We start from the raw sequence: 18,998 nt of genomic DNA, 5'->3' as shown, positions 1-18,998 counted from the left end.
TGGTGTGAGGAACAGATCTTATTACATTTTTCTGCAAATGGATATCCAGTTTTGCCAGCACCATTTATTAAACAAACATTCTCTTCCCCATTTAATGGATTTTTGCCCTTTGTCAAAGATCAGCTGACCATAGGCCGATGGATCTATTTCTGGGTTCTCGATTCTATTCCATTGGTCTGTGTGTCCTCATACCAGGCAGTTTTGACTACTGTGGCTGTACAGTAGGTTTTGAGATCTGGCAGAGTGAAACCTCCTGCTTTGTTGTTCTTCAATAGTGCTTTGCTTATCCGAGGTCTCTTTCCTTTCCATATAAAGGTAATGGTTGGTTTTTCCTTATTCTTGAAGAATGTTGAGGGGATCTGGATTGGGATTGCATTGAATGTATAGATTGCTTTGGGTAGAATTCACATTTTCACAATATTCAATCTTCCTATCCATGATCATGGTATTCCATTTATGTAGATTTCTTATGGTTTATTGAAGTAGTCTTTTGTAGTTTTCTTGGTACAGGTCTTTTGTGTCCGTGGTAAGATTTATTCCCAAGTACTTAATTTTTTTGGTAGCCAAACCCAAGGAGGGGTCGCCATGAGTCGAATCGACTCAATGACAGTAAGTTTATTGTAAATGGTATTGATTTCCTTATTTCTTTTTCAGCAGTCTCTTTGCTGATGTGGAGGAATCCAACTGATTTTTGGATGTTGATCTTGTATCCTGCCACGATGCTAATTCTCTCAATTAGTTCCAGTAGATTTTTGACTGAGTCTCTTGGGTTTTCTAGGTATAGGATCATATCACCAGCAAATAGGAATAGTTTGACTTCTTCCTTACCAATTTAGATGCCTTTGATTTCCCTTTCTTGCCTTACTGCCCTGGCTAGGACTTCCAGTACAATGTTGAATAGAAGTGGTGATAGAGGGCCTTCTCGTCTGGTTCCTGTTTGCAAGGGGAATGGTTTCAGTCTCTCTCCATTAAAAATAATGTTTGTTTTGCATATATGCCCTTTATTATGTTGAGAAAATTTCCCTTTATTCTGATTTTTCTGAGAGTTTTGATTAGAAATGGGTGCTGGATTTTATCAAATGCCTTTTCTTCATCGATTAATATGACAATGTGGTTCTTTTCCTTTGTTTTGTTTATGTGAATGATGTTCATTGTTTTTCTAAGTTGAACCATCCTTTCATACCTGATATGAGCCCCACTTGGTCATAATGAATTATTTTTTTTGTTGGAGTCTGTTGGCTAGGATTTTGTTGAAGATTTTTGCATCTATGTTCATGAGGAATATTGGTTTGTAGTGGTGATAGTTGGAGCTGTGTGTCAACTTGGCTGGACCACAATTCTTTGTGGTTTAAGCAGTTGTGATGTGGTTATTCCTATTATGGGATCAGATGTATATGTTTTGAGCAACCAGTCCGTTGAAGGTGAGTTTCCCTAGGAGTGTGGTCTAGTTCCAGTGTATTTATGGACATCCTGGGAAAAGAGACACTCTTCTGTGGATCGGGATTCTGTTGTGCTACCTACAACTGTCTGTGAGCGAACAGTCTACTGTTTGGCCTGGAGATCTCAGATTCGTCATTCGTGGGAGTCAACAGCCAGTATAGTGCCTGACAACCTTGAGCTCCTCAGCCTCTGCAGCTGCGTGAGTAGGGAAAAGCCTCCAGCTTGACGTTTGATCCAAGAACTTTGGACTTGCCAGCTTCTATGAGGTGTGAGCCATTTTCCTAAGATAAATTTATCTTTCTCTCTATATATAAGCTTTACTGGTTTTGTTTCTCTGGAGAACCCAGTGTAGCACAGTAGTTTGCCTTTTGAGTGATGTCTGTGCCTGGTTTTGGATCAAGGTTATGCTTGCTTCATAAAATGAATTAGGGAGGATTCCATCCTTTTGTATGTTTTGGAATAGTTTGAATAGGATTGGTGTCGGTTCTTCTTTGAATGTTTGGTAGAATTCTCTGGTGAAACCGTGTGGGCCAGGGCTTTTTTTTTTTGGTTATTTTTTTATGACCTGTTAGTTTCTTCCTTTATTATGGATCTGCTCAACTTTTCCACATCAGTCTGTGTTAGTTTAGGTAAATAGTGTGTTTCTAGAAATCTATCCATTTCTTCCAGATTTTCAAATTTGTTATAGTTCTTCATAATATCCTGATATCATCCTTTTTATTTCAGTTGGTTCTGTTGTGATGGTGCCCATTTTGTTTCTTATTCATGTTATTTGTGTTCTCTCCTTCTTTTCCTTTGTTAAATTTGCCAGGGTTTTGTCAATTTGATTAATCTTTTCAAAAAACCAACTTCTAGTCTTGTTGATTTTTTCTGTTTTTCTATTTTCTGTTTCATTGATTTCTGCTCAAATCTTTATTATTTCCTTTCTTCTGGTGGCTTTTCTAGCTCTTCTTTTTCTGCTTGTTGGAGATGTTGGTTTGAAGCCTTGATTTTTGTCTCTTTGTTCTTTTTTGATGTGTGCATATTTATTGCTATAAATTGGCCTCTGCTTTTGCTGTGTCTCAAAGATTTTGCTTTGTTGTGTTTTCATTCTTGTTTGATTCAAAGAACTTTAAAATTTCATTTTTAATTTCTTCTATTACCCAGTTGTTCTTAAGGAAGGTGTTGTTCAGTTTCCATGTGTTTGCTCTTTTTATGTTGCTCTTCCTATTATTGATTTCTAATTTGATAGCATTGTGATCTGAGAAGATGCTGTGCAGTATGTTAATGTTTTTAAATTTATTGAGGCTTGCGTTACGGCCTGACATATGGTCTGTCATGGAGAATGTTCCATGTGCACTGAAAAGAATGTATATTGTGCTGTTCTTGGGTGAAATGCTCTGTATATCTCTATAAGGTCAAGTTGGTGGATTGAATTGTTTAGCTCTTCTGTGTCTTTGTTGAGTTCCTTTCCAATTGTTCTTTCTTTCGTTGAAAGTGGTATGTTAAAGCTCTGGTAGCACAGTGCCTAAGGCATTTGAATGCTAACCAGAAGACTGGCAGTTCAAACCAACCAGCCACTCCTTGGAATGAAGGTTGGGCAATCTACTTCCGTAGAGATACTGCCTCGGAAACTCAAGGAGGTTTCACTATGAGTTGAATCAAGTTAGTTGATGGCAGTGAGTTTTTTTTTTTCTTTTTGGTGACTATGATCAGGAGGTCTGGTGGTGTAGTGCCTAAGACATTTGACTGCTAACCAGAAGGCTAGTGGTTCAAACCCTCCAGCCATTCCTGGGAAGGAAGGTTGGGCAATCTACTTCCATAGTAATACTGCCTTGGAAACCCAAGGAGGGGTTGCTGTGAGTTGGATCCAACTCGATGGCAATGTGTCACGTTGTGTTATGATTGTGGGATCATCTATTTGCCTTTTCAACTCTGTTGAGGTCTGCTTTACGTATTTTGGAGCTCTTTCATTGGATTTATAGATATTTCTTATGGTTATATCTTCTTGTTCAATTGATCCTTTAAACATTATATAATGTCCTTCCTTGTCTCTTATGGTGATTTTTGTCTTAAAATCAATTTTATCAGAAATTAATATTGCCACTCCGGCTCTTTTTTGGTTGCCATTTGCTTGATACCTTTTTCCAACCTTTGATTTTTAGGCTGTTTTTGTCTTTGTCTCTAACGTGTGTCTCTTATAGACAGCCTATTGATGGGTTATGTTTTCTTATCCTGTATGCAACTCTCCGTCTCTTGAATGGTGCATTTAATCCATTGCCATTCAGTGTAATTATCGACAAGTATGAATTGGTTGCTGTCATTTTGTTATGTGTTTTTTCCTGGTGTTCCTGGTTTCTTTGTTCCATATAATTTTCTGTGCTGAGCTCATTATGTTTATGAATCATATTATCATTTCCTTTGTTGCTGTTGTTTTAATATTTGCTAAATATTTGTGCATGTCCTCATTTTTATTGTGATGTGAAGGTTTATCATTTTTCTTTGAAGTTACCCTGTGATTTATGATTTTCTTCCTGAGTTTAGAACCATCCATTCTATCTTGCAACTCTCTTGACTTCCTCACGATTTAGAAGTTCTGTAACTACACTATTATTTTCCCTCTTTTTGGTTTGTAGTTGTCCTCATTTGCCAATTGATGTCTCTGTTTCCCTGTTTACAATCTTATAAGCTTATTTTACTTTGGATGCTTCCACAGCTGTGTTGGTTTCTGGGTTATGTCATCTTGTGTGTTAATGGTCAGTTGTTATTTGCTATTTTTGGTTCTCTGTTCAAAGGACTCCCTTTAGTATCTCTTGTAAGGTTGGTCTGGTTTTAACAAATTCCCTTAATTTCTGCTTATCTGGAAATCTCCTAATTTCACCATCATATTTGAGGGACAGTTTTGCTGAATATATAATTCTTGGTGGGAAATTTTTCTCTTTCAGGATTTTATATATTCCATCCCATTGCCTTCTCGCCTGCTTGGTTTCTGCTGAGAAATCAGAGCTTATTCTTATTGGTTGTCCTTTGTAGGTATCTTTTAGTTTTTCCTGTGCTGCTTTCAGGATTCTTTCTTTGTCTTTGGTTTTGATGGGTTTGATGATGATATGTCTTGGTAATTTTCTTTTGGGGTCTATCCTGTGTGGGGTTCGTAGAACTTCCTGAATGGATATAGTCTCATCTTTCATCATATCAAGGAAGTTCTCTTCCAACAAATCTTGGACAGTTTTCTCAGTGGTTTCCTGTTCTGGAATTCTGATTACATATAGGCTGTTCCTTTTGATGTATCCCATGAATCTTAGGCTTTCTTCGTTTTGTTTTGATCTTTTTCCTTGATTGATCCCTTTACAAAGAAGTATTCAGATATTTGTCTTCAGTCTCATTACTTTTGTTTTCCATCAATTTGATTTTGCTCCTTTGCCTTTTAAATGTGTTATCTGTTTCTGAAAATTTAGTATTAATCTTCTAGATTTCTATCTGGAGATTTTGTATCATTTCTAATTTTTCATTTATTTTGTCAGTTTGTTCTTGTGTTTTCTTCCAAGATTGTTCTAGGGTTTTGTCTGTGTTTTCTTTAATTTTGTCAGTGTTTTCCTTGATGTCTCTCAGTTCTTGAAGATACCTAAGTATAATTCTTTTGAATTCTTTATCAGGGAGTTCTAATGTTGCTTCTTCCTCAGGGATGTGTTCTGGGTCTGTATTGTGCTCCCTTGTCTCTATTGCTTTATCTTGCTTCTTTGTGTGGACTGTGATGGTCTGTTGTCTCTGAGACATTGTGATGTTGTTGTATGTAGATCTCTGTTAACTGTTCATGAAGAGCAGTAAGGATGAGTCAGGCTCTGCTTAGTGGTCATTTGTCATTGGCAATTGATGAAGAAGGAAGTGGTGGCTCTCACTTAGTAAGTGGAGCTGCAGGAGGTGTGGGTGTAGTTGTGTCGTATGGGCACGGTGCTGTCTCCCACTCAGTTAGATAAAAACAACAGTTGAAAAACCATCAAAAAAGTAAAAGCAACTGGACAAAAACACACCGCATAAACATATGGGAATAATCACCAAAAAAAGAAATGAAAAAAAAAAAAAAAAAACCCCAAAAAAACCAACCTGTAATATCGGGAGAGGAGCAATAAGAGAAAAGGAGTAGGAGAATAATGAAGAAAAAAATGGGAAAAATACAAAAAGAAGAAGGAATTGTGGGGATAACCACAAGAAAGAAAAAATTGGGAACCAGGAACAGGGAAGAAAGACAAAGCTGCAAATTAGGACCTGGGAAGGGAAGAATAAAGAATAATCATAAAAAGAGCAACAATAACAACAACAAAAAAATTAAAACAGATGAAAACAAACCAAAAAAAAAAGGAAAAAATATCTGGACAGGGCGAGTGACGGCACCCAGGCTCTGTTGGAGCATGCAGACTAGGATGGAATTCCCGCAGGCCCAGAAGGTGGGTGGGAGTGAGGAATGGCTGTAGCTCCTTTCACCAAGAGGGTATCGGGTATGAGAGTAACAAGGGGAATATCACACCTTTACAGTTGTTGGTGTCCAGAATGTCCTTGTGGTCCACAGCAAGTGGAGTCTATTCTTAAGTCCCTGGAATCTGAGAGAATGCTGTCACTTTAAATATCCAAAAATGGTCGAACCACTTGTAAGCATTCAAAATGGCTGCACCCTCCAGACAGGCAAAAATCTACAGCTCAGCCTACTTTCCTCTTTGCTGCTTCCTCTTTTATTCACCAGCCACCAGCTCAGTCCTCCGTGTAGCCCTCTGGCTAGCAGGGCCGATTTTTAGGTTAATTCTTAGATCCTAACAGCACTTGGCAATATCTAAGCTGTCCATGCTGTTAGGATTGCTGATAGATTACAGCTCCGTATATCTCCTTTTTCAGTGTTTTCATGCAGCTTCTTCTACCAGTTGGAGTTTAGTTCACTTCTGTATCCTTCCTTTCCAAGCTCAGGGCTCCAAGATTATGTTCTGTGTCTGTGTTAATTGGTTCCCCTTTTCTTTGTTGGAGAGGGTCTGTGCAATCTGTCTGCCTAATCCACCATCTTACTGGAACTCCTGAATACTCTGTTCTTGTCCACCTGACACCTGAGTTTGTGTTCTACATTTTGTGGGCCTGTCTCCCCTCTAGCAGGCCAAGTCCATCCTGCCTCAGGTTGCCTCCTCCCTGTGATGTTATGGCCTCCCCCCGCCTCCCTGCAGGCCAAGTCCATCCTGCCCTCGGCTGCCTCTTCCCTGTGATGTGGTGCCCCTACTGTGGCACCAGTGATGGGGCCACTCTCACGTCACTTAGAGGCCTGGAGGAATTGATGTCTTGGGGACCCCATGTCAGGGGTAGATCAATACCTTGAGGGCCCAGCATCTGGGGGGCATCAACACATGGGGGTATTGATGCCTCAGAGGGTCTGATGCCTGGTGGGAGATCAATGCCTGGGGGGATTGACCCTTGGGGTACTTGACATCTTGGGGGAGCAATGCCTTGGGAGCCCAGTATCTGGGGCTATCAATGCCTCAGTTGACTGATGCTTGGTAGTCTGTGGGATATGGTAGTGGGGGAGATATGAGATGCCTCAGCAGGGAGCTGCAGTGGGGTACTCTTGGAGTGCCTGGCGAGCAGGTGGTGAGTGGAGCACACAGCCTCATAAAGCCTGCCCCTCTCTGAGTCCCTCTTAGTTAGCTAATTGTCCCCTCTCTCTGCAGTGCACTGCTGATTGTCACCGTGTTTGACCGCAACGTGAATTGCAGAAGAGCTGCCTCGGTAAGCTCTTGTTTTGCTCCTTTTTATGAGGGTGGGCAGCTCCTGGGTACCAGCTCAAATTGTGAGCATCTGCCTGTTAAGCAACTGTGACACCCTACATTCCAGTTGCTACCCCATGCTGCCTTCTGGTGCCTCCCTTGCTCCTCAGAGCAGGAGGCCATGTAGGAGGCCATGTAGGTGGGTGCCACGGGGCGTTGGGGTGGAGGCCACACAGCACTGGTGCACTTACTTTGTGCTCAGTGGGGCTGCTTTTGGACTGTGAAGGCTGGTTAGCACCAGGTGCCTACCCTAGGGAGACTAGAACAGGCCAGGTAACCAGGCATGGCCCAGCTGACTGTCCTTTGGATGGAGGAGCTGCTTCTGTGAGTGAGAGCTGGCTGTGACAGTAGAGCAGGCCATTTTCAGGTGGTTTGTGTCTCAGTAGCATGTCACCAAGCACAGTGTCCTCAACTACGGGCGTGCTGAGGTGTACAGGATGTACTGGGATGCTGGAGTGTATAGGAATGTATAGGGTGTTCCAGAGTACCAGGGTGGATCTGAGATATTCTGGGTGTGCCAGGGTGTACAGGGTATGGTGGTGTACCTGAGATACACTGAGTAGGGGTGTGCTTGGCACATGCCTGGGATGTCCCACATAGTCACCTATGGGAGTTGTGTTTTCAGCACAGATGCTGTCTTAAGCTGGATTCTTGAGGGAGAAGGACCAGGGAAGCTTATGTATATACATGTACAGAGAGATTTATCTGAAGTAAATGGTTCACATGGTTGTGGAGACCAGCAAGTCCCAAACCCATGGGTCACACATCAGTCTAGCGGTTTCTCCTGACTCACGGAGCTGCAGGGGTGTATAAACCCAAAATTGGCAGGTCAGATAGCAGGCTCCTGGCGCACAGGTTGCGGAAACCAGTGGATCCAATATGGGCAGGTAAGATGGTAGGTTGCTGACTCACGGGCTGCAGGGTGGCAGGGCAGTCACTGGCTCAAGTCCCAAGAACCAGGGGTCAGATGATGACAAGTCAGATGCGGGATGCAGAGTGAGCAAAAACCAGTGAGCTTTGCTGGCATGTCTCTGTGTACTGGATGCAGGCCACAGTCCCAAGGAAACTAAACTCCCTTCATGATTCATTGGCTGATCACATCAGATCACATCATGGAGGGATTACATTATATCACAAAATGGAGGCTAGCTACATCATTACATAACTGTCAAAGCATGGAGAATCATGGCCCAGCCAAGTTGACACTTCACTTTAGCCATCAGATACCTGGCCCAACCTGGAGAGTCCAGTGATGGTTCTCGACATATAGGTGTCTAGCAAGATTCATGGTTGTTTCCAAAACTATCCTGCTGATGTTTTTGATAGAAACAACAATGAATCTATATATCAAGTTACGTAGAGTGCATCTTAATAATACTGAATCTTCTAACCATGAACATGGAACGTCTCTCAATGTATTTAGATCTTTCTTTCAGTGATGATTTGCAGTTTTCAAGTGTGTAAGTCTGCTGCTCATCTGTCAGCATATTATACTGTGGTGACTTGCATGCTCCTGTGATGCTGGAAGCTATGTCAGTGGTATTTCAAGTACCACCAGCATCACCCATGGTAGACAGGTTTCCGTGGAGCTTCCAGACTAAGACAGACTAGGAAGGAGATCCTGGCAATCTACTTCTAACAAATTGGCCAATGAAAACCTTATGAATAGCAGTGGAACATTGTCTGATAGGAGTACTGGAGGGTGAGCCCCTCGAAATATAAGTGGGAAAGAGTTTCCCCCTCAAAGTAGAGCCAGCCTGAATGATGTGCATGGAGTGACTCTTTCAGGACCTTCATTTGCTGATGTGGCACAACTCAAATGGGAAGAAACAACCACAAAAATTCATTAATAATTGTTGTTGTTGTTATGTGCTATCAAGTTGGACCTGACTCCTAGAGACCCCTCCTTGGGTTTCCGAGGCAGTATCACTTCGGAGTAGATTGCCCAGCCTTCCTTCTGGGGAGTGGCTGGTGGGTTTGAACCGCCAGCCTTCTGGTTAGCATTCAAGTGCCTTAGGCACTTCGCTACCAGAGCTCCTCGTTAATAATTAGAATATGGAATGCATGGACTATGAATCTAGGAAAATTAGAAGTTGTCAAAAATGGGATGGAATGCATATAGATTGATATTCTAGGCATTAGTGAGCTAAAATGGGCTGGTATTGGCCATTTTGAATTGGTAATCATAAGGTCTACTATGCCAGGAATGACAAACTGAAGAGGAATGGCATAACTTTCTTCATCAAAAAGAACACTTCAAGATCTATCCTGAAGTACAAAGCTGTCAGTGGTAGGAAATATCCATACATTTATAAGGAAGACCACTTAATAGGACTATTACTCAAATTCATGCACCAGCCACTAATGCCATAGATGAAGAAATTGATGATTTTTACCAACTTCTGCAGCCAGAAATTGATCAAACATGCAATCAAGATGCATTGATAATTACTAGTGATTGAAATGTGAAAGGTGGGAACAAAAAAGAAGGGTCAGTAGTTGGAAAATATGACCTTGGTGAAAGAAACAATGTGGGAGGTTGCATGATACAATTTTGTAAGATCAACAAACATGTTCACTGAAAATAACCTTTTTTTCAACAAATGGCAACAATAAATACACAGGAATCAAGCCTACACATCTGTGATGGAGCAGGTCAGTATCATCAGTCAAAACAAGGCCAGGGACTGAATGTGTAATGGACCATCAGTTGCTCATATGTGAGTTCAAGTTGAAGCTGAAAGAAATTTAAAAAAGTCCATGAGAATCAAAATACAACCTTGATTACCTGCCACCTGAATTTAGAGACCATCTCAAGAATAGATTTGACACATTGAACACCAGTGACTAAAAACCAGATGAGTTATGGGATGACATCAAGGGTATATGTAGGGAAAGCAACAAGGTCCTTAAAAAGACAGGAAAGAGAGAAAAGACCAAAAGCGATGTCAGAAGAGACTCTGAAACCTGCCTTGAACAGAGAGGAGCTAAAGCGAATGGAAGGAAGTGAACAGAAGATTTCAAATGGTGGCTTGAGAAGTGAAGTGTCGTAATGAGATGTGCAAAGAGCTGGAGTCAGAAAACCCAAAGGGAAGAACACGCTCCGTGTTTCTCAAGTGGAAAGAGCTGGAGAAAAAATTCAAGCCTCGAGTTGCAGTATTAAAATTGAAAGGTTCTATGAGCCAAATGCTCAATTACATAGGAAGGATTAGAAGGAGATGGAAGGAATACACAGAGCTAAACCAAACACACCGCCATCGAGTCGGATCCAACTCATAGCAACCCCTCCTTGGGTTTCCAAGGCAGTATCACTATGGAAGTGGATTGTCCAGTCTTCCTTCTGAGAAATGTACTAAAACGTCCATGCTGCACTGAGGTTGTTGGTGAAAAGGCTCCAGGAGTTGATGGAATGCCCATTGAGTTGTTCCAACAAACGGATGCAGCACTGGAGATGCATACTTATTTATGCCAAGAAATTTGGAAGACAGCTACCTCACCAATAGACTGAAAGAGATCTCTGTCCGTGCTCATGCCAAAGAAAGGTGATTCAACAGAATGCAGAAATTATAGAACCACATCATTGATATCATACGCAAGTAAAATTTTGCTGAAAATAACTCCAAAATAGTTGTAGTGTTACATCAACAGGGAACTGCCAGAAATTCATCCTGGATTCAGAAGAGGGCGTGGAACGAAGAATATCATTGCTGATGTCTGATCTTGGCTGAACATGTTGTTGTTGTTGTTGTTATGTGCCGTCGAGTCGGCCCCGACTCATAGTGACCCCTCCTTGGGTTTCCGAGGCAGTATCACTACGGAAGTAGGATTGCCCAACCTTCCTTCCGAGGAGTGGCTGGTGGGTTTGAATCGCCAGCCTTCTGTTTAGCAGTCAAGTGCTTTAGCCACTATGCTACCTGAACATAGGGAATACAAAAAGATAATTGCCTGTGTTTTATTAATTATGCAAAGGCACTCGACTGTGTGGTTCATAACAAATTGTGGCTATCATTGTGAAGAATGGGAATTCCAGAACGCTTCATTGTGCTCATGAGGATCCTGTACATAGACCAAGAGACAGTTTTTTGAACAGGACAAGGGGACAGTGTGTGGTTTAAAATCAGGAAGAGTGTGTGTACGAGTTGTATCCTTTTGCCAAACTTATTCACTCTGTGAGCTGAGCAAATAATGTGAGAAGCTGGACTGTATGTAGAAGAATGTGGCATCAGGATTGAAGGAACACTCTTTAACAACCTGCGATACGTAGATGACACAACCTTGCTTGGTGAGGGGGAAGAAAACTTGAAGCATTTGTGGATGAAGGTCAGAGACTATGATCTTCAGTATAGATTACACCTCAACATAAAGGAGACAAAAATCCTCACAATTGGACCAGTAAACAACATCATGGAAAGTGGAGAAAAGATTGAAGTTGTCAGGGATTTCATTTTACTTGGATCCACAATCAACCTCTGTGGAAGCAGCAGTCAAGAAATAAGATGACATATCGCACTGGGAAAATCTGCTGCAAAAGATCTCTTTAAAGTGTTTAAGAGCAAAGATGTCACTTTGAAGAGTAAGGCACACCTAACTCAAACCATGGTATATTTTCAGTAGCCTCGTATGTATGTAAAAACTGGACAGTGAATAAAGACCAAAGAAGAATTGATGCCTTTGAATCATGGTGCTTGTGAAGAATACTGAAAATACCGTGGACTGCCAGAAAAGTAAACAAATCTGTTTTGGAAGCAATTCAGCTGGAATGCTTCTTGGAAGTGAGAATGGCCAGAGTTTGTCTCATCTCCTTTGGTCATATTGTCAGAAGGGACTGGTTCCTGGAGAAGGATATCATGCTTGGTAAAGAAGAGGGTCCGCAAAAGAGGGGAAGACCCTCAACAAGATGGATTGACACAGTGACTGAGACAATGGGCTTAAGTATAGCAAGAAATTCAAGCTGGATTCAGAAGAGGCTATAGAACCAGGGGTGTCATTGCTGACATCAGAAGGGTCTTGGCAGAACACAGGGAATACCAGAAATACATTCACCTGTGTTCTATTAACTGTGTGAAGGCATCCAACTGTGTGGCTCATAACAAATTATGGATAACATTGTGAAGAATCAAAATTCTAGAACAGTTCATTGTGTTCATGCAATCTTTCTGCCAGAACAAGGAGATACTACTACATGGTTTAAAATCAGGAAAAGCGTGTGTCAGGATTGTATCCTTCCCCCAAATTTATTCAATCAGTATGCTGTGCAAATAATCTTAGAATCTGGACTATCTGAAGAACGAGACAACATCAGGATTGGAGGGGAAGACTCGTTAACAACCTACAACAGCAGAAAGCTGAGAAAGCCTCTGGGGCTCATCTGTAAAGAGCTGTAGCCTGTGCCCAAGGAGGACAGAGGCCAAGGGGCCACAGGGTGGAGAGACCAAGGCTGAGAGGAAGCTGTCCTGACTGAAGAACTGTATCCTGAGTTGTTTTTGATCCTAAATTACAACCAGTTACTTCCCCATAATGGTGAGTATTGTCTATGAGTTCTGTTCAGCCATCGCAATGAATTAATTGAACCCGGCAGAGAAGTAGAGAGTGCTGTGGGAGGGACAGTTGCTGCCAGAGTTGGTAAAAAGGTTGGCAGAGGGAGGCATGTCTGACTTGGGCTGTCGGCCTTGATCCTTCCCCTCCTCGTGAGGTTGGAAGGGGCCTCACGCTGCCCCCACACCCTTTTTGTACTGTAGGTGCCCTTTAGCAGATTGAGCGAGTTGCCATCTGTTGCTACTTTGTTGAGAACTTTTCTCATAACTGGGTGTTTCATCACGAATGCTGTTGGATTTGGTCAAATGCTTTTCCGGATCTGTGGTTTTGTCAGTTACTGTGTTGGTGCAGTGTGTTGATGGACTCTGAACATCAAGCTGGCCTGGCACTCCCGCAGAAACCCTGCTTCATCTGGGTGCGTACCCTGTTTTATGTGCAAATGGGTTTGCTTGCCAGTGTTTTCTTGAGGATGTTTGAGTCTGTGTCCATGAGGGACACTGAACTGTAGTTTCTTATGCTGTGACCTTTTCATGTGGCTTTGGTGTCGGGGTATTGCTGGCTTCACAGGATGGGGTGGGAAGTGTTCCCTTGTCGTCTGTTTGCTAGAAGACTTTGAAAAGATTCACATCGTTTCTACTTGGAATGTTTGCCAGGACTCACGACCAAACCCCTCGAGTGGGCTTTTCTTGGTGGAAAGATTTTTAGTTAGTGAATTTCCTTCCTCATATCATCTGTTCAGCTTTTCTGTTTTTCCTCTGTCAAGGAATTTCTCCACCTCATCCAAGTCACTGAATGTGTAGGTGGGACTTGAGCAGGTGGTACCTGTCCACCATCTTCCTGTTTTCTGTCCCAGTATTCTGTTTCTGCTCTCACATCATGCATGGGGAGTTTCTGCTTATTCTGTATCTGTTCCCCATCTGGTTCCAGAGCTGTGGCAACAGCTCCCTGTGTGCAGCCTCTCAAGTGTCCTTCTCAGTCTCAGGGCCTGGCACAGTGGCTGGTGGAGTGCCAGAGTGTTGTGCAGTGACTGCTGTTTGGGAACCGGGGAAGGAACAAGGGCTTAGGAGTCAGGACCCAGTTGTGTCAGTGTTAGTTGTGTGTCCTCTGGTGTGTGGGCAGTGAAGATAGCTTTCCTCTCTGAAGTGAGGATGTCAGTCACACAATATCAGAGGTCTTCTTGGCTCGGAGGTGCCAAGGTCCTCTGCCTGCTCTCTACACCCACAAGGCATTAGGGTGTCAGTCTTACTCTGCCTCAGCCTTTACGTTTTCCCGTGTGGAGAGCGCTGGCCAGGAGCTTGGAGGCCACCTGCCACCGTGTGTGCTCTCGGTGGAAAGCCCAAAGAATGGTTTCTTATTGAGTCTTCCCACACTTGCCCTGTGTTTATCCAGAAGCAGCAATGGAAGGGCTTGGGCCAGTGGACGAAGGGTTGGTGACATCTGCCCTTAGGTGTAACACTGTGGCTTTCCTTTCTGTAACTGTAAGGAAGAAAGCTTTCATGGGAAACGTTAGTAAGAGCAGGGCATGCTTTTTAGGAGCCCAGGGAAGAGGTGATAGGTTGTTTTACAAATTCACCAGCCTCTGCCATGATGGATCTGAGCCTTTAGTTCTGTCACACACCCTTGGATACTCACGAACCGACTCTCCCAGCTCCACTCCCAGCCTCTAGTTAAAAGCCACGTTAGCCTTGTTCCCGAGGTGCCATCTCCCTGTGTCCTTGGGACGACCTGTGCTTCTGGTTCTCTATATAACCGGCTGGGGATGTGTGGGGATGCCGTGTGCGGGAGAGCTGACTCTGGGGTCTGAGTGTTGCTGTTGATTTATTTTTGCTCGTTGTCCTGTTGCCCTCTGCGGCCCTGCGGTAGAGGAGGAATCTGGAGACCCTAGCTTGCTCTCAGGGAGCTCTGCCGGGTTGGCTCAGTTCGCAGCAGGGTGAGGCTTCTCTGGCTCTGCGCCAGCTCTTTCCAGCATATGGCCTTTCCAGCCCCTGCTCACTGGCCTCTGCAGCCCTGGGTCCTGGCTTCCACCATTGACCCCTCACGTGTGCTGTTCCCTACCTGCTCCGACTATGTGTAGCAGCAGCATGCTTGTGTGTGGGGCTGTGTTTGACACTCATATGATGGCAATGTCAGATGTCCCCCACCTGTCGAGGGGCATGTTGCTCTTAGGGAGTGAGGCTGGTAGGCCAGCAAGCTGGTAAACAGGAAGTAGGTGTTGTCCGCAGCACACACCAGCCTGTAAGTCCATTCTGACCTGTGGTCACACCCACGCAGGGCACAGTTGGGTTGCAGGGAGTGATGCCACTAGGGAGAGGGAGCAGCCATGTAACGAGTGCACCTGGGGCCTCTGAGCTGTGTCTGTGTCACCTGGTGGCCTGTGCACATCCTGCCCTGTGTGCAGCCTGGGGCTTGAGTCTCCGCCTGAGTGCTTATTTGTGCCACCACTGGCATCACTGATCACCAGCCAGTGTGCTTTCTCTGGGGGGCTGTGCACACACCCCAGCTCAGGGTTTACCAAGAAGAAGTGCTTGGGTGTTGGTTTGGTGTTTACAGTTCCAGAGCCCTGAGTGTAGATGTATGAGCTGCTCTGAGGACGTGTCTGACTATAGGCCTGCACCCCGGAACAGTCACCATGCTGTACACCAGTCTCAGAGCACTAGCACACAGAGCAGGGTGACAGATACCCCTGAGGCTCTGTCCGACTAACAGTGAGGGCTTCTGTTTGAAAAGTAAAGCCACGGGTCATTGATACTGCACTGTGTTTGTTTTGAATTTATCTTCTGATGTTTAGCACAAAGCAAACCTAACTCACCTTGCTTCATTTGTTCTTCCATCCCTAGGCTGCTTTCCAGGAGAATGTGGGCAGACAGGTAAGGCTGCTTTCAAGTCTTCGCTCCTAAAACTTCCTGCAGATGCAGAGGTAGGAGCACTGAAAACCGCCCACTTCAGATACTGCTTGTCTGACATGGGTCAGGGTTTATCCCAGAGTAGGGGCATACTTCATTCAGCAACTGCTGATTGTGGGTTCACTCCTAATAGGACTCAGGAGTGTCAACACGGTAAACACTGGACAGTGGGTCCTCTGGGGAATGTGATGTGCAGGTCACCTGCACATACGGGTTAGGTGTCAGCGTCGGCAGTAGGCAGTGGGTCCTCCAGTGAACGTCATCTGTGGGGGACCCTGCACACACAGGTCAGTGGGCAGTGGGTTCTCCAGGGAGCCCAAATATGTGAGTGGCCCTGCACATGCGGGTCAGGTGTCAGCACCTGCAGTGGGCAGGGGGACCTCCAGGGAACCCCAATATGTGAGTGGCCCTGCACACACGGGTCAGGTGTGAACGTCGGCAGTGGGTTTTATCCCAGTTCCTTTGGCTTTCCTGGTTATTACCCCTAATTTTAAATCACTTGCTGCCAAGGCAGCTCAAACACCTGGTGTCCCAGGTGTGCCAAGTAGAAATGAACTTGCTGGGGTTTCCAAGGCTGTGACTTCTAGAAGCAGGTCTCCAGGCCTTTCCTCAGAGGTGCCTCTGAGAAGCCTTGATCCTTCAGCCTCTTAATTAGCAGTCAAGTGTGTTGACCATTTCCACCACCCAGGGATTCTCGTCTTGAGGGTAGGTGGAACTGAAGTCCATGAGGCGTTCTGTGTGTTTCACTGCAGTGGCTCTGGAGGAATACTGAGGTGTGCAGGGAGGACGGTGATTGCTTTGGTGGCTCGGAGGGGGGGACTGGCCAGGGTCCTCAGAGGATACGGTTCCTTGATATGGAGCCAGCCTTCCGTCTGGCAGCACCTGGGACTTCTGTAATCTGCGGTGCAGTGTTTAATAGGGAGATTCGTCCATGTGGTGGAAGATGGCTATCTTGAGCTACTCCTGAAGGACAAAGAAGGTTCTCAGTGTCAGAGCAGTGATGCAGAAACTCTAGAAGGCATGCCACCTGTGGCTTTGGGAGCAGTGAACCAGGAAGAAGTGAGGGGTCCAGGCAGAGATGAGCCTCTGAGGGGGCGCATGGCTGACTGCCATCAAAGAAGGAACCTGTCGTGAACTGCTCAGCTGGACTGTGGCATCACCGGCCACTGGGACAGCAAAGCCTTGGGCGACGTTGTCGGCAGAGCCTCGTTGCCACCCTGAGGGGAGAAGACAGTGTGGAGTCCAGTCCAAGGGGGCACGTGGCCCCTCTGTTGAGCATGGGAATGGCTCCGGTGTGTGCACTCTGGAGTGATGTACAGTGCTGACTCCTGGAGTGCTCAGAGTAGCAAGACACTCTCCCTGCAGACTCCTGGCCCCCCCACAGACACCTCATGCCAAGGTCCTTCCCTGCAGGGCACCTCTGCCACCCGCCCCTGTTGCCTTCTCCCACTGCCGCATGGCCTCCTCAGTAGGTGCTCAGGATTACCTTGGTGCCAAGGCATAGTCCCTGTCCCCAGACAGTGATGGCACTCCATGTGACAACTCCTGCATGGGGAGCATCCTGGGACTCTTGGGTAGATTTCATGTGGGCACCGCCTGCAGCCTCTCCTGGTACCCTGGCTGCACAGAGGGAGCCTGACAGCAAGAATGCAGAGATGTGTGTGTGCGTGTGCTTGGGCCTCCAGGAGCCAGGGTCCCACCCGTCCTCCCAGGAGCTGAGGCACTGTCTACCTTCCCAGAACCTGGAGCCCCATGTGCCAGTGATGAGGCACACCATGAATGGTACATTTGGACAGTGGATGTCGGGATCTAAAGTAGGATCTCAGATGCCTGGCCTGGAGTGAGATGTGCAGGGCTGGGGCGTGTCTGTCCTGAGGCCATGTGTGGTCCTAGGCTGTGGGCTTCCCGCTGGGCTCCTGAGCTCCAAGCTCGGTACTGCTTGTCCCGATTCCCCCTCCTGTCACCTCCTGTGCTCATGGGGGTTCCTGTGGAGTGAGAGATACCTGGGGAGACTGTGACTCATAGTCACATAAGAACAAGTGATGACACAGTGAGGAGGAACCCAGACATGGCTGGCTGGTGGTGTCGCCAGGATTTTTGGACAGCGTGTTCCCAGCAGGGGAGGCCTTGTACTGGGTGGTGTGAGGTTTAGTGATCTCAGGCCAGAACAAATGCTAATGCTAATGAAAATGGGGCTCTGATGATTGGGATTTGGGGCCTGGGGAGACAGGTAGCTTTGGGGCAGGGGTTGGGGACAGCAGGAAACCAGAGGTGCACAGCTCATTGGCTGTGGGCGGGGCCTTCATCAGACTTTGTGCTTGAGGAGCCCAGAGGGTGAACTTAGCATGAGACAGTAGCTGTTAGCCCAGGTCCTCCCTGTTAGGAGCTTAACCGAGTGGTGTCTGAATTCAGGGTGATGGAGTGGACTGAGTAGCTGTCTGAATTCAGGGTGGCGGAGTGGACTGAGTAGCTGTCTGAATTCAGGGTGGCGGAGTGGATTCCATGGTTAGGAGCTTAACCGAGTAGTGTCTGAATTCAGGGTGATGGAGTGGACTGAGTAGCTGTCTGAATTCAGGGTGGTGGAGTGGGTACCGCGCCTGCACTCAGCTGTGCTCTGTCGGCTTTTACATGTAGACTGAGGACCAGACCACCACTGTTGACGTTGTTTTAATGTTACATGTCTGGGATTCCACAGGGAATGTGGCATTGCCTCTTCTGTGTAGATCGTGTCAGTTTTCCCAGGTTGGTTCTGTGTGCTGCCCAAGTGTTGTGGCAGCGCCTGATATGGCCATGCTGGCGGCAATGGCTGAGGTGCCTGTGGAGCCCCTGTCAGCGGGCTGTGCAAACAGCATGCGGCTGCGTAGATCTTCCGTTGTGTGAGGGACAGAAGGCTGGTTGGAGGTATTGGTGGCTGAGTGCTTTTTTCTGCACTCTGCTTCTGCCAGCTCTCGGCCAGGAGCCTCCACCAGCTTCCCTCGTGTGGCCTGGGAATTACCTATGGTTCTTGAAAGAAGGAATGAACAGGCTTCCTGATGCACCACCTGGTGCATCTCACCTTGAGATCTCATCGTAATTTCTTCTATGGTCGATAGTTGTAAGCTTTCTACTACTTGGTTAAAATTCTGTCATTTCTGTTTTCTTAGAAATATTAAATTTCTTTCTGGCTTTACAGACACGTTCATCAGTGGGTGGTAGTACTAATAATAAGCCGGGTGGGGCGGGGCTGAACCGGGTGGCTGGATGGTCCGAGGGTGCAGGTGGAGGTGCCACACCCCATCTAAGTCTGGGCATTTGCTGGTTGTCCTCAGGGCTCACGGGTGCCAGGTGGGTCCCTGCTGAGTGGTTT

At 45.6% G+C, this 18,998-nt stretch overlaps 1 protein-coding gene across 1 annotated transcript in view; it reads left to right on the top strand.

The window, feature by feature from the left end:
- TBCD (tubulin folding cofactor D) overlaps positions 1-18,998 on the top strand; it is a gene marked incomplete at its 3' end in the record, with an annotated part of 232,325 nt that overhangs the window by 129,928 nt on the left and 83,399 nt on the right. The window contains exons 15-16 of the mRNA XM_007959786.1: positions 7,119-7,176; positions 15,587-15,616. Of these exons, the coding sequence (XP_007957977.1) occupies positions 7,119-7,176; positions 15,587-15,616 (88 nt within the window). The remainder of the gene's footprint in view (positions 1-7,118; positions 7,177-15,586; positions 15,617-18,998) is intronic.

Source organism: Orycteropus afer, unplaced genomic scaffold (assembly GCF_000298275.1).
Source record: "Orycteropus afer afer isolate SDZICR_OR568_19922 unplaced genomic scaffold, OryAfe1.0 scaffold00018, whole genome shotgun sequence".
NCBI lineage: Eukaryota > Metazoa > Chordata > Mammalia > Tubulidentata > Orycteropodidae > Orycteropus > Orycteropus afer.
Note: the sequence above shows the minus strand (reverse complement) of the source record. Positions and strands in the feature narration are given on the sequence as shown.